Source organism: Gadus macrocephalus, chromosome 8 (assembly GCF_031168955.1).
Source record: "Gadus macrocephalus chromosome 8, ASM3116895v1".
Taxonomy (NCBI): domain Eukaryota; kingdom Metazoa; phylum Chordata; class Actinopteri; order Gadiformes; family Gadidae; genus Gadus; species Gadus macrocephalus.
The window spans coordinates 7,749,791-7,762,820 of record NC_082389.1 but is presented as its reverse complement, the minus strand read 5'-3'; the positions used below and the strand labels follow the sequence as shown (position 1 = coordinate 7,762,820).

The 13,030-nt window shown below is 50.7% G+C and overlaps 1 protein-coding gene across 1 annotated transcript in view; it reads left to right on the top strand.

Moving 5' to 3' along the window:
* insra (insulin receptor a) overlaps positions 1–13,030 on the top strand; it is a 51,230-nt gene that overhangs the window by 35,667 nt on the left and 2,533 nt on the right. The window contains exons 10-20 of the mRNA XM_060058547.1: positions 1,746–1,944; positions 2,767–3,104; positions 4,105–4,244; positions 5,192–5,351; positions 5,623–5,725; positions 6,242–6,309; positions 7,014–7,243; positions 8,476–8,586; positions 8,963–9,122; positions 9,581–9,710; positions 10,143–10,277. Coding sequence (XP_059914530.1) covers positions 1,746–1,944; positions 2,767–3,104; positions 4,105–4,244; positions 5,192–5,351; positions 5,623–5,725; positions 6,242–6,309; positions 7,014–7,243; positions 8,476–8,586; positions 8,963–9,122; positions 9,581–9,710; positions 10,143–10,277 — 1,774 coding nt within the window. The remainder of the gene's footprint in view (positions 1–1,745; positions 1,945–2,766; positions 3,105–4,104; positions 4,245–5,191; positions 5,352–5,622; positions 5,726–6,241; positions 6,310–7,013; positions 7,244–8,475; positions 8,587–8,962; positions 9,123–9,580; positions 9,711–10,142; positions 10,278–13,030) is intronic.

The following is a 13,030-nucleotide window of genomic DNA, read 5'->3' as shown; positions in this document are numbered from 1 at the left end:
ATGTACCATTTGGCTGTGTGTCTGTCAATGTATGCACATGTATCTTTGTGTGTGTGCGCGTGCGTGCGCATGTACCATTTGGCTGTGTGTCTGTCAATGTATGCACATGTATCTTTGTGTGTGTGTGTGTGTCCATGTGCGCATCTGTCTCTGCCCTTGTGTGTGTGTGTGTGTGTGCGCGGGTGTAATAGAGAGAAGTGAAAGAGGGCTTGCTGGGGCAGTCATCAGATAGCAGAGGTTCTCTTCCCCTAGCGGGCCACTCAACCGGCTCCATCACTCACCCTTGCGTCCCTTGGGTTGAATATGAATTCAAATTAAATAAATCATCTGTGCGTAGAGGGTTTCAAAGAAACTCCTCCCCTCCAGTATTTTTGTTCTTCCGATGGCACTCTTGCTGCAATCATCCTAAATGCAACCATTATTTGTTATGTTTTAGTATTGTTGTTAAGTATAATCGTGGGACTAGATATATTAACCACTCGTCCCTCTGTGTTGCATGGCTATATCCGTACCGTCTATTTTCAGTGAACCAACTATTTGAATTCTGTTTAGAGAAGACGACATTGTGCTAGAGGGGCAGAAGGAGTGTCACTATAAAAACAACAACAATCACATGCATTTCCTCCAGTTGAAAAAGTTAAAGGAAACATCAGTAAACTTGAACCCCTGCATGTTTATGGCTGGTCTCATTGGGGAGCTTGTATCTCACAGTTCGGTTGAACAGTGTTTTGCTTGAAACAACAACGCACTGCAGTATGGCGTCTATGGATGCAACCATACACCGTGTATATGCTGCCCTGAAGGGTTCCCTTGGGGCTGGGGAACCAGCGGAGTCCTGGCGCATAGATCCATGAACCCTGGAGCCCAACGCCGAACCCGTAAAGCCGTTCTTTACAGCAACGGCGGCGATATACAGAGCCGTGCGGGGGGGTCCTTTCAACCTGGACTACGTGCAGCTCGCTGCATATAGTGGGCTGGGGGTGGCGGGTGGGGGGGGGGGGGGGGGACGTTAGGTCAGGGGAAGTTCCCATGGCGACAGTGATTTAGGTGTTCCTGTCACCGCACGGCCTTCGCCGGCTGCTCCCCCCACCCCAAGTCGACTGATGGTTCGTCCCAGGAGGGCGCCCGGAGCTGGTTCTTCCGCCAACGGGGCCAAACTCGCAGACGTCCAAGGCGTGGAGGGAGAGTGATGGGGTGGAGTGGGGGTGAGGGCGGTCTACGGGGAGGTTGTGTCACTGGCGATCTGTCTCACAACCGGGAAAGGGTGGCGACCTGGGAGTGACAGGGCACTGGCATGACCCCCTGGCTGTGTGTGTGTGTGTGTGTGTGTGTGTGTGTGTGTGTGTGTGTGTGTGTGTGTGTGTGTGTGTGTGTGTGTGTGTGTGTGTGTGTGTGTGTGTGTGTGTGTGTGTGTGTGTGTGTGTGTGTGTGTGTGTGTGTGTCTTTGTGCATGTGTCAACCAGTGATTGTGAGCATTTTTTTGTGTGACTGCAAGCGTGTGTGTATATGTGTGTGCGTGCGTGCATATATGCGCCTGTGTGTGTGTGTGTGTGTGTGAGTGTGCGTGCGTGTATTCGCACAGGGCTTTGTGTGTGTGTGTGTGTGTGTGTGTGTGATCACACCCAAGCTCATAATGTTCTATTTGCGGGTGTCCCCCATCTCTCCTCCCCCGTCCCCCCCCGTCCCTCTCCGTCCCCCCCCACCCCTGTCCCTCCCCCGGCCCCCCCCCCCCCGTCCCTCCCCAGGCATGAAGCTGCCGTCGCGGGTGCCCACGCAGGTGGACAGTGAGGAGGAGCAGCGGTGGAACCAGACGGACGACCAGGGCCCTGGGACGCGCTGCTGCGCCTGCCCCAAGACGGAGAAGGAGCTGAAGAAGGAGAAGGAGGACTCGGAGTACCGCAAGACCTTCGAGGACTACCTCCACAACGAGGTGTTCGAGATCAAGTGAGTGGACAAGCTTCTTCTTCTTCGACTTCTTCTTCTGCTTCTCCTTCTCCTTCTTCTTCTCCTTCTTCGACTTATTGTTCTTCTTCTTCTTCTCCTTCTCCTTCTTCGACTTCTTCTTCTTCTTCTTCGACTTCTTCTCCTTCTTCGGCTTCGATTGATTTCTTTGGAGACTTTGTTGTCTTGAAGACGGCTGACCTGAGAGAGATGGTGCTCTTGTTGCCTGAGGTGATGGTGGTGTTTGGTGTTTCCAAGTGGTGCCCTTGCTTATATGACAGCAGGTGCACTTGAGCTCTACTCCTATTCGATCATTCTAGTTTCTTTCAACACACACATTAAGGCTGACAGGCGCCCCCTGGTGTGCTTGTTGTGTAATGCCCACCGGACCGTTGACCGTCGGAAAGCTGTATTGAAGTGTCTGTCTGTCTTTTTCTTAAGAAATGAATAATGTGTGCCCAAAAACATTATTTTTGTTCCCAATCACATCTATCCCTATTAAATGATGCATTTAAGATGGAAAAACCACAATCTCCACTGTGTTCCTCCCATTGGCAATGATGGACAAAATAAACAACAAAAAACCTGACCAAACCGCAGACCCAAAGCCACGGGCAGCGCTGCGTCCCCCGGGCGCTTCCTGTTAGCCCGTCTATCGGATAGCGACCCGCCGTGTCTGGAGAGCCCCCATCCTCTCGGCGCCACTCGCCTTTCCTTCGCTCCCGCCGTTAAGACAGACAGCCCCCCTCAGGGCTCCGCTTCATCCATTGTTTCATTTTGACCCTCCTCCTCTCTCCCTCCTCCCTCCCCCTGCCCCCTCGTCAGACCCACCAGACAGCGGCGTTCCGTGGCGGCGATGGGCGTGGCCAACAGGACCTTCCCCTTCCCGTTCGCCTTCTCGCCCACCGTGGCCACCGGCGGCCGGGCCGGGGGCGGGGCTAGCGGCGGTGAAGACGGGGCGGGCGGCGAGGACGGGGGCGGGCAAGAGGAGACGTTTGAGAGCACCAAGATTGAGCTGAAGGTGCGCGGGCGCGAGTCCACGGTCATCTCCAACCTGCGCCACTTCACCAGCTACCAGATCGAGATCCACGCCTGCAACCACCTCACGGACCCGGCGCGCTGCAGCATGGCGGCCTACGTCAGCGCCCGCACCCTGCCCGAGGGTGAGAGAGGGGGGAGGAGACCCCCCCTGAGACAGGGGCGTGGCTCATCTGGAGTCTGACATGTTTAAATATTAATGTTAGGGCCGGGTATCGTGGCCAATTTCCTAAATCGATTCGATTTCGATTCGTTAGGTTCTGAATCGATTAATCACGATTCGATTCGATTCCATCTGCTCTTAAGTAATGAAAATGGCTCAACTGTGTTACAAAATACAAATGTACTGAATACAAACGTACTGAAATTAGAACTTGAACTACAAAATTCCATTCCTGCAAATTGCATTAAGGCATTGTTTATTAAAGTGCAAAAATAATAATAATGGTAATAACTATCGATCTCATGCCCTATGAATCGATATTGCTAAATTTTAATGAAATCGATCCAAAATCAATTAAATCGATTTTTTTACCCAGCCCTAATTTATATATATATTTCAACATGTCAGATATATATTTAGATTGAAACACGTCAGATGCATGCATTGAAATATATTGTCTGTTGAAATATGAGAGAGAATATTTTAAATGTCAATGTTTTGTGTCAAATCAAAGGTAGCTTTGATTGCTATTTGTGATATGAATACTGATTGGTTTCGGCAGAGAGCATGAGAGAGCACTGTGATGACCCTAATGGAAATCTAATATCAATGTTCCAACACCCGCACGCTGTCTTTAGTTACCATGGTGACTGACTATGCCAGGTTCTGAGCATTTATTTGAAAAGTAAATTCAAATGTTTGCGAAAGACCTTGCAGTCGTACCACAGACCCACAGATGAGTAACAGATGGAGCATATGGGTGGTTCTGGTGTGAGGGAGAGCTTTTGTCTGTCTGTCTGTATGTTTGTATTGTATGTTTTTTTTTGTGAGGTCCCCTCGAAAACGAGATGGTTCATCTCAAGGGGTTCCCTGAAGCTGGACGTGTACATGGATGAACACAGGAGCTGTCTCGAGCTGCCGTGACTCTGACCGCGCTCACGGTGCGTGCGTTCCCTCCTCAGACAAGGCTGACGACATCGCCGGCGTCATCTCCTACGAGGTCATCGAGTACACGGTGCACGTCAAGTGGCAGGAGCCCAGCACCCCTAACGGGATGATCATCTTGTACGAGGTCAACTACAAGAGGATGGGGGACACTGAGGTACACACACACACACACACACACACACACACACACACACACACACACACACACACACACACACACACACACACACACACACACACACACACACACACACACACACACACAAACACAAACACAATCACAATCCCCTCAGGGCATTTTTTGCTACACTGGGATCAAAACACATTTCTCCCAAGATGCCGCACACACCTACAAGCAAACACACACACACACACACACACACACACACACACACACACACACACACACACACACACACACACACACACACACACACACACACACACACACACACACACACACCCCGCTTGTTTTCAAGACAGCTTTCTCCCAGGATAACTTGGACACACATACCCCCTCCTCTGCTTTGTTTTCTTTCTCTTTAAATATACGATTCAACCCCTCCCTCCCCCCCGTTCCTTCAGGTTGATGTGAGGTGAACAGCCAATAATAAGCCTCAGCATGCAGACGAGTGAGCCCGGTTATTACGTGACCGGGCAGTTTTTAGCCACAAAAACAACCCAAAACAAGCTCCTGGATTAGCGCCCTCATTGTCTGCACTGTGTTATTAGTGTGATGATAACCCCTAATGGAAATCTAATATTAATGTTCCAACACCCGCAAGCTTTCGTTGGTTACCATGGCGACTGACCATGCCGACCCCGGGCTGGTCATAATAATGTCCCTCGGACGTCATCGCTTCTGACAAAAACCCAAGAACTAGCGGGTAAAAGAGAAATCAGAAATAATACACGTGCGTGTCGGACTGTGGCGGAGGGTGAAAAACTCATCTCCGACCACACATTTTCTCCGCATTCTTCCATGAGTTGTTGTTCTCCCCCCGGCTGACCCTCGGTTGCCGTGGTGCTTCAGCCGCTGCCCTGGGCGTGGGGAGGTGATTTATTTGGCCTCTTTGCTTTCTTTGTTTCCCGGGTCTCCAGGAGCTGCAGCAGTGTGTGTCCAGGAACATGTACAGGCTGTCCAACGGCACCAAGCTCAGAGTGGTGCATCCTGGGAACTACTCGGCCAAGGTGCGCGCCACGTCGCTGGCCGGCAACGGCTCCTGGACCGCGCCCACGTTCTTCTACGTCCCGGACAGGGGTAAGGCACACCCCCCTCCCCCGACGTGTGTGTGTGTGTGTGTGTGTGTGTGTGTGTGTGTGTGTGTGTGTGTGTGTGTGTGTGTGTGTGTGTGTGTGTGTGTGTGTGTGTGTGTGTGTGTGTGTGTGTGTGTGTGTGTGTGTGTGTGTGTGTGTGTGTGTGATTCATTGCTTGGTCCACATCAGCTTTTTTGGTCCCCCTCAGAGACTGCTCCATAAAACACCATGGATCCTAGTTATGAACCTGTTTGTGTGTGTGTGTGTGTGTGCAGCGACGGACCCCACGAACATGTTGAAGATCCTGATTGGCCCCGTCATCTGTTTCATCCTCCTGCTGTTCGTGGCGGGGGCCGGCTTCGTCGTGTTCAAGAAGAAGTACGCCACTCCAACCGCTTCTTACACAGCCCTGACATCCACACGTTGTTCTAAGATTCGGATTGAAGTTTATCTCTTAAATTCCACTTAACCTTTAGTCGGCTAGGTTAGTCTCGTCGAGAATAAACATCTATATTACAAGAGAGACCTTGATAAGACAGCGGCAGCCTACGTTAAATACGATAAAACATGCAGTAAACGACATGAGACAGCATATAAGAAAAACTGAATTTGGATGCTTCTAAATGTAATCTTGTATTGATATTTTGGTTATTTTATTCTTGTATTTGGTCTTGTTGTGCGCGTGTCTAATGTGCCTAGAAAAACACAATATAAGTATAATATATTAATATTGTTTGACACATTGAATCTTGCGGAGAAGAAAAGCCCCCATATATGTCTTGTGCCAAACTAGCCTCTCCCGCGCTAGGTTATGTTACCCACTTCGCTGTGCTGTTGAAGTGGTATAGGTGTGTGTGAAAGGGCCCTAACGTAGACCTTCTCTCTCCCCGTCAGACAAACCCAGGGGCCCAGCGGACCGATCTACGCCTCCTCCAACCCAGAGTACCTCAGTGCCAACGACAGTAAGTCTGGCGCCATGGCGACCCCCGCTCTGCCTACGCAGCCGCCGTCCATACTCGCCAGACACGCTGATCCAACGAGGAGCCCGGGGTGACGGAGCCACACTAAATATCAGCGATGAGATGCGTTGGCCGTCAGTAACGAACCGCCCCAGTGGCATACGACACAAGTCTGGGTCGACGTTATTCTGCGGGATCTCTCTCCGTCTCACTCACCTCTTTGAAATCGTTTATCGGCGTTCGTTTGCGTCGACATTCGCGATTGTCAGTGACGAGGGAACGAAGCAGATTCCCGTCGCCATCGCCCTTTGTCAAGAGCGAAGCGCTAAGGTTGAATAATCGCCACGACGGCCGGTTCCTCGAGCCTTGAATCCAGCGTGTGAGCATAGGCGTGTAGCAGGGTCGATTAGTTACACATCAGTACACGCTGTCATTATGGCACACAAGTGGTCCCTAGACAGCCGCTTAACTATTGACGAGGCAAACATATTATACACACACTTTGAGGGGAAGACCATCAGTAACGACACCAACATCTCACCACTGTGTGTCTGTGTCTGTCTGTTTGTGTGTGTCTGTGTGCGTGTGTGTGTCTGTGCGTGTGTCTGTGTGTGTGCGTGTTTGTCTTTGTGTGTCTGTCTATGCGTTTGGCTGTGTGCGTTTGTGCGTGTTTTTGTGTGTGTAACACGTACTTGTGTGTCCCGCAGTGTACGAGCCCGACGACTGGGAGGTGCCGCGGGAGAAGATCAACATCCTGCGCGAGCTGGGCCAGGGCTCGTTCGGCATGGTGTACGAGGGCATCGCCAAGGACGTGGTGAAGGGCGAGGGCGACATGCGCGTGGCCGTCAAGACGGTCAACGAGTCTGCCAGCCTGCGCGAGCGCATCGAGTTCCTCAACGAGGCGTCCGTCATGAAGGCCTTCACCTGCCACCACGTGGTAAGGAGGGGGGGGGGGGGGGGGGTTTGGTCAGTAGGTAGGCTGGGCATAAAGAGTGCGGGCCCCGGCGGACTGGGTTTAGGTCGCATACAGGCGGAGAGGGTCCCACTCAGGAGGCTATGGGGATTTTGACCGCTGTTCCCTGATTGGCTGACGCGAGTGTTCCGTGATGACACTTCACCGCAAGCGACATCACCCGACACTTGTTCGAGCCAATCGGGGCAACGGGGACTATTAAAAAAAAAACGGAAACCACAAGGCAGTAGAACTGTGTCTCCCTGTACCAGTACCTACTCTCTAGTGCAGGGGTGTCAAACGTACGGCCCGCGGGCCGGATCAGGCCCGCGAGCGGGTTTAATCCGGCCCGCGAGATGATTTTGTGAAGTACAGTTTTGTAAAAAAATATATATATAATAATATATATATATATATATATTATACTTTTTTTTTATAAAAATCCTTCCTAGCATTACATGGATTGCATTGACTGGCACTGATTAATTTGTTGTACATTGAACTACTGGACAATTGTGTGTAACTGGAAGTCGCTTTGGAATGTAACGTAAAATAATCTGCTATTTTTCAATGAAAGAAACTGCTGTTCTTAATGTGTCCACTAGAAGTCGCAATAGCAACTAGAACTGCAAGCAGTTATGCAGGGGTCCAAGAAGTGTGCATTTCGCCGGCACAACGCGACAAGAAATGTGCATTTCGCCGGCATTATTTTAAGCAAGCAAACTTTATACCGGGGCTGAGCAGGGAGCAAGTATAAACAGGTAGTGCAGCTAGCCCGGAGCTACCTTGTCGTTCTGCCTTATACTTCCAACATTATGCGTTTTGGCACTCTCATTGCCCCAAAATCTCTGTCAAAAAGACGAAAAGTGGACACAGAGTGCAGAGTTTTCCAAGAAAAATGGTCATCGTCCTTTTTATTCACGGAAGTAAATGGGAAACCTGTGTTTGGTGTGCTCACAGCATGTTTAATTTTACATAATTATGCCATATTTTTACCGGTCCGGCCCACTTGGGAATAGATTATCCTCCATGTGGCCCCTGAGCTAAAATGAGTTTGACACCCCTGCTCTAGTGGATGTCCCTAGTTTTAGGAAAACCGGCTCTGTTCACATGAACGCTAACAACCAGGCGGGCGCTTGCGTCCTTCATGCAACCCCTCCCCACCGTCTCCCGCCCTGCTCACCAACCCTGTGCCCCTGTGTCCCTGCGGCCCCCAGGTGCGTCTGCTGGGCGTGGTCTCCAAGGGTCAGCCCACCCTGGTGGTGATGGAGCTGATGACCCACGGTGACCTCAAGAGCTTCCTGCGCTGCCTGCGCCCCGACTCTGAGGTAACCCCATACCCTACCCCACCCCCACCCTCACCTCGTACTATGCCATGATGTCCTAGGATTGTCCGATTTCCTCCGGCTTCATGTTTGTAACTCTTCTGCAGGGATTCCTCCTTTCTCGTCTTTCTGCCCCAGTTTGAGCAGCATGGATCCAATGTTTGGATAACATTTAATCCAGGCTGCTATTTTAGAAAGTTCTCATTGCGCTATTTTATTCATGCTGTCTTTGCGTAGACAGCATGAATAAAAACAGCATGATTAAAAAAAAGAAATGCATGATTTATATTATCACACACATCCCTGTCGGTAAATTGTCGTGTCGTGAGAAAGGACTTAATGTTGCCTTGGCCTCACTTGTTTGTTTGTTTGTGTGCAGAACAACCCGGGCCGCCCGCCGCCCACGCTGAAGGAGATGATCCAGATGGCGGCGGAGATCGCCGACGGCATGGCCTACCTCAACGCCAAGAAGTTCGTCCACCGGGACCTGGCCGCCAGGAACTGCATGGTGGCTCACGACCTGACCTGCAAGATAGGAGGTGAGCTGGACCCCAACCCTCCCACCTAGGAGGTCTGCGCCTGGTGTAGCGCGGCCTGGTGCCCGGGTGCGTGTGTCGCTGAGAGGACTGGGAGCACATACTGGGAGGGAGGGGCGGGTAGGTCAGCCACGTCGAGACGAACGACAAGGAGGGACAACCGAGGGAACAACGTCGGTCTCTGCCGGTTCACTTCTTTGTTGTTGTTGTTGTTGTTGTTGTTGTGGGCATCGCTGACAAGGAGGTATATTAGATCTTATATACCAAGACACTCTGAGACGCTGACCATCAGGGATCCTCCTCCATGTTCGGATGATGGGAACATTTGTTTACGGCCCTTTCGGGTTTCGTTCTCGAGATTGATGACATCGTTCAGTGCACCGCGGGCACCGCACCGCGAGTTCTTTGCCAAGTATCGTTAAAACGAAATGTGAACCTTAACCCCCTGTCCTCCCCGGCAGACTTCGGCATGACCCGGGACATCTACGAGACGGACTACTACCGGAAGGGGGGCAAGGGCCTGCTGCCGGTCCGGTGGATGGCCCCGGAGTCCCTGAAGGACGGGGTCTTCACTGCAAACTCAGACTGCTGGTCAGTACCTGTGTGTGTGTGTGTGTGTGTGTGTGTGTGTGTGTGTGTGTGTGTGTGTGTGTGTGTGTGTGTGTGTGTGTGTGTGTGTGTGTGTGTGTGTGTGTGTGTGTGTGTGATGATCCCTAGAAAGCAGTTGGGGGAGATTCTAGTAATGTTACAATATGTTGTATTCCGGCACAAAAGTGTGCAAGAACCTTTAGCTTTCCACGACAAACGCACTATTCTACTGACTACTACTGGAAGTGACGTAGGACGAGTGCATTACCCGAGGCGATGACGTGGTCGAGGAGGAGCGCGGTCGGTCCTTAGTGACGCCTACGGGGGGGGTGGGGGCATTGGGCCCCCCCCCCCCCCCCTCCCTCTAGCTAGGGGTGATCGCTGTTGACCTGGCGCTGGTTGACCCCGTGCCCCCCCCCCCCCCCTCTCCCGCAGGTCGTTTGGCGTGGTGCTGTGGGAGGTGAGCACCCTGGCGGAGCAGCCTTACCAGGGCCTGTCCAACGAGCAGGTGCTCAAGTTCGTCATGGACGGGGGCTTCCTGGACCGCCCCGACAACTGCGCCGACAGACTGTGAGTGCACCGAGGGAGCTGTTGTCATTTGACCATTACATACGTGTTACACACACGCTTGTGGCTGTCGCCTGTGACTGCTACGTACGTGTTACGCAGACACACGTGTGTTGCCTAGGACTGCTACACACGTGTTAGAGACACACACACACACACGTGTTGCTGTTACCTATGACTGCTACATACGTGTTACACAGACAGACATACATGTGTGTTGCTGTTGCATATGACTGCTACATACGTGTTACATGCACGCGTGTTGCTGTTGCCTATGAATGCTACTGACGTGTTATAGACAGACACACATGCGTTTTACTGTTGCTGGCGACTGCTACATACATGTTACACACACACACACGTGTGGCTTTTACTTATGACAGCTACTTGCATGTTATACATGCGTGTTGCTGTTGCATATTACTGCTACACACTTAACTTAAATGTGTTCTTGATACATACTGTTAGATTTCATCTTATTTCTAAACTGTTCGTATAGACTCTGCGTTGTGTATTTTTCGTCGTTGTAGAAGTAATTCTTTGTGTGGAAATCAAAGCATCTTCACAGGTTGGATGAGAGGGTTGAATAGATGGTTTATTCCAGGATGTAATACAGCGAGATACAGATTTAGGTTGAATAATCTGAAGTGTAGGCGGTTCGAGACGTGTTACTTGGCTGTCGATCCCTCTTTTCACCTAACCAAAGGGTTGGGACGAGTATTACAATAAAGAAAACGTGAATGACAAGAGAACAGAAGCACTCTCACCCTTGAAAAGGTGTATGGCCCTGTCTATGTCCCCAGACGACCAGGTTGTTTCATCCTCGTTGAGACATAACAAATGGCGAAACGTGGGAAATAACACCTTGTATCAGTATGAGAGGCACTGGCCTGTTTCCAGACTAAGATGTGAACACAGAGAGACACTAAAATTCACCAACATTCTACAATACAGAGCACTGTAACATATTACTGCTGTGTACATGTTACATACTCATGTTCCTGTTACATACACGGTTTACCTGCACATATTACTGATGCCTACATATTGCATGCACAGGTCTCGTTAATTTTACTCCTACACACACATCAAAACACACGTGACAAATAGGGGTGCAACGGATCACAAAGCTCACGGTTCGGATCGGGTCACGGTTTTTGAGTGACGGGTCGGATCGTTTCGGATCAACAACAACAATAAAGATAACAAGACAAATGTGACTTTAAATCTTCAACTGTGTAAAAACAAAATAAAGTGAAAAATTAGGTAATAATCCTGCTTCCTCTAAGCATGGTCAATATATAAAAAATGTGCAATCTGAGGCATTATTCCTTCTTTTTAACATGGATAGGATAGTAAATAATCCCTAAGCCTGGATTTACAATTCAGGATGCCTGCATTGCCTGGGGAGAGTTTAGAGTCTACACTCTCCCAAGGCAATGCAGACATCCTTATCTTCTTTTTTTTAGTTTGGTAGCGAAATACAGTTTCTGTGGTGTTTTATTTGGCATTTTGTAAATCCATTGATTTCGGTTCGGAGACTCATTGCTCATTGCAAGGGGGGTTGGTTGTAGTCTTTTTGCTCGGTTTTAGCCCTACTGTTGATACGGCGAACCGAGCGAAAAGACTACAACCAAACCTAAACACGTCCGGTTCCGGTTCCGGTTTACGTTTCAATGGGATTTACGGAACGCCAAATAAAACACAACAAACTGTATTTCGCTACGATACTTGATGATGTTGTTGATACCGGAATTGTCCTCTAAACATGCGCTGATCACGTCAACGCACAACTTTTTTTTTTTATCAGCTGATCCGCGGATCACTTGCGTCCCGAACCGTGATGTTTGATCCGTACGGATCACGGGAAACCCGTGAACCGTTGCACCACTAGTGACAAACGTGTTACGTTGTCTATAACTGCCTCACACATGTCACGCGCAAATATTACTGTGGCATGAAGAGAACTATACCACACTACAGAGTAGGCTCTCAGTTCTACAAGGTAAAGAGGAAAGACCCTCGCGGTTCATCTTTTCATCAAACCCATGAATATACGAACACCGTGACAACTGTCGTCGGGCCTCGCTTCTCATCACATTTTTGTTCCTTCTCTCTTTTTCCCCTCGTCATCGTCGACCCCCTTCCCGCCGTGAACCCCCGTGCCGCGCAGTCACAACCTGATGCAGATGTGCTGGCAGTACAACCCCAAGATGCGGCCGGCCTTCCAGGAGATCATCGAGATGCTGCGCGAGGACCTGCACCCCAGCTTCCAGGAGCTGTCCTTCTTCTACAGCCAGGACAACAAGCCGCCCGACAGCGAGGACTTTGACCTGGACATGGAGAACATGGAGAGCATCCCCCTGGACCCCTCCTCCTACTCCCAGCGGGGGGGCGGCGGCTCGGAGCGGGGACGAGGGCTCGTCGGTGGGGCTGCGGGGCAGCTACGAGGAGCACCACGTGCCCTACACACACATGAACGGGGGCAAGACCAACGGACGAATACTGCCGCGCTCCACGCCGTCCTAACACAGCCCGGAAAGACTCCTCGAGACACACGAGAGAGACACACGGACGCACACACACACACACACACACACACACACACACACACACACACACACACACACACACACACACACACACACACACACACACACACACACACACACACACACACACACACACACACACACACACACACACACACACACACCACACACACACACACACACACACACACACACACACACACA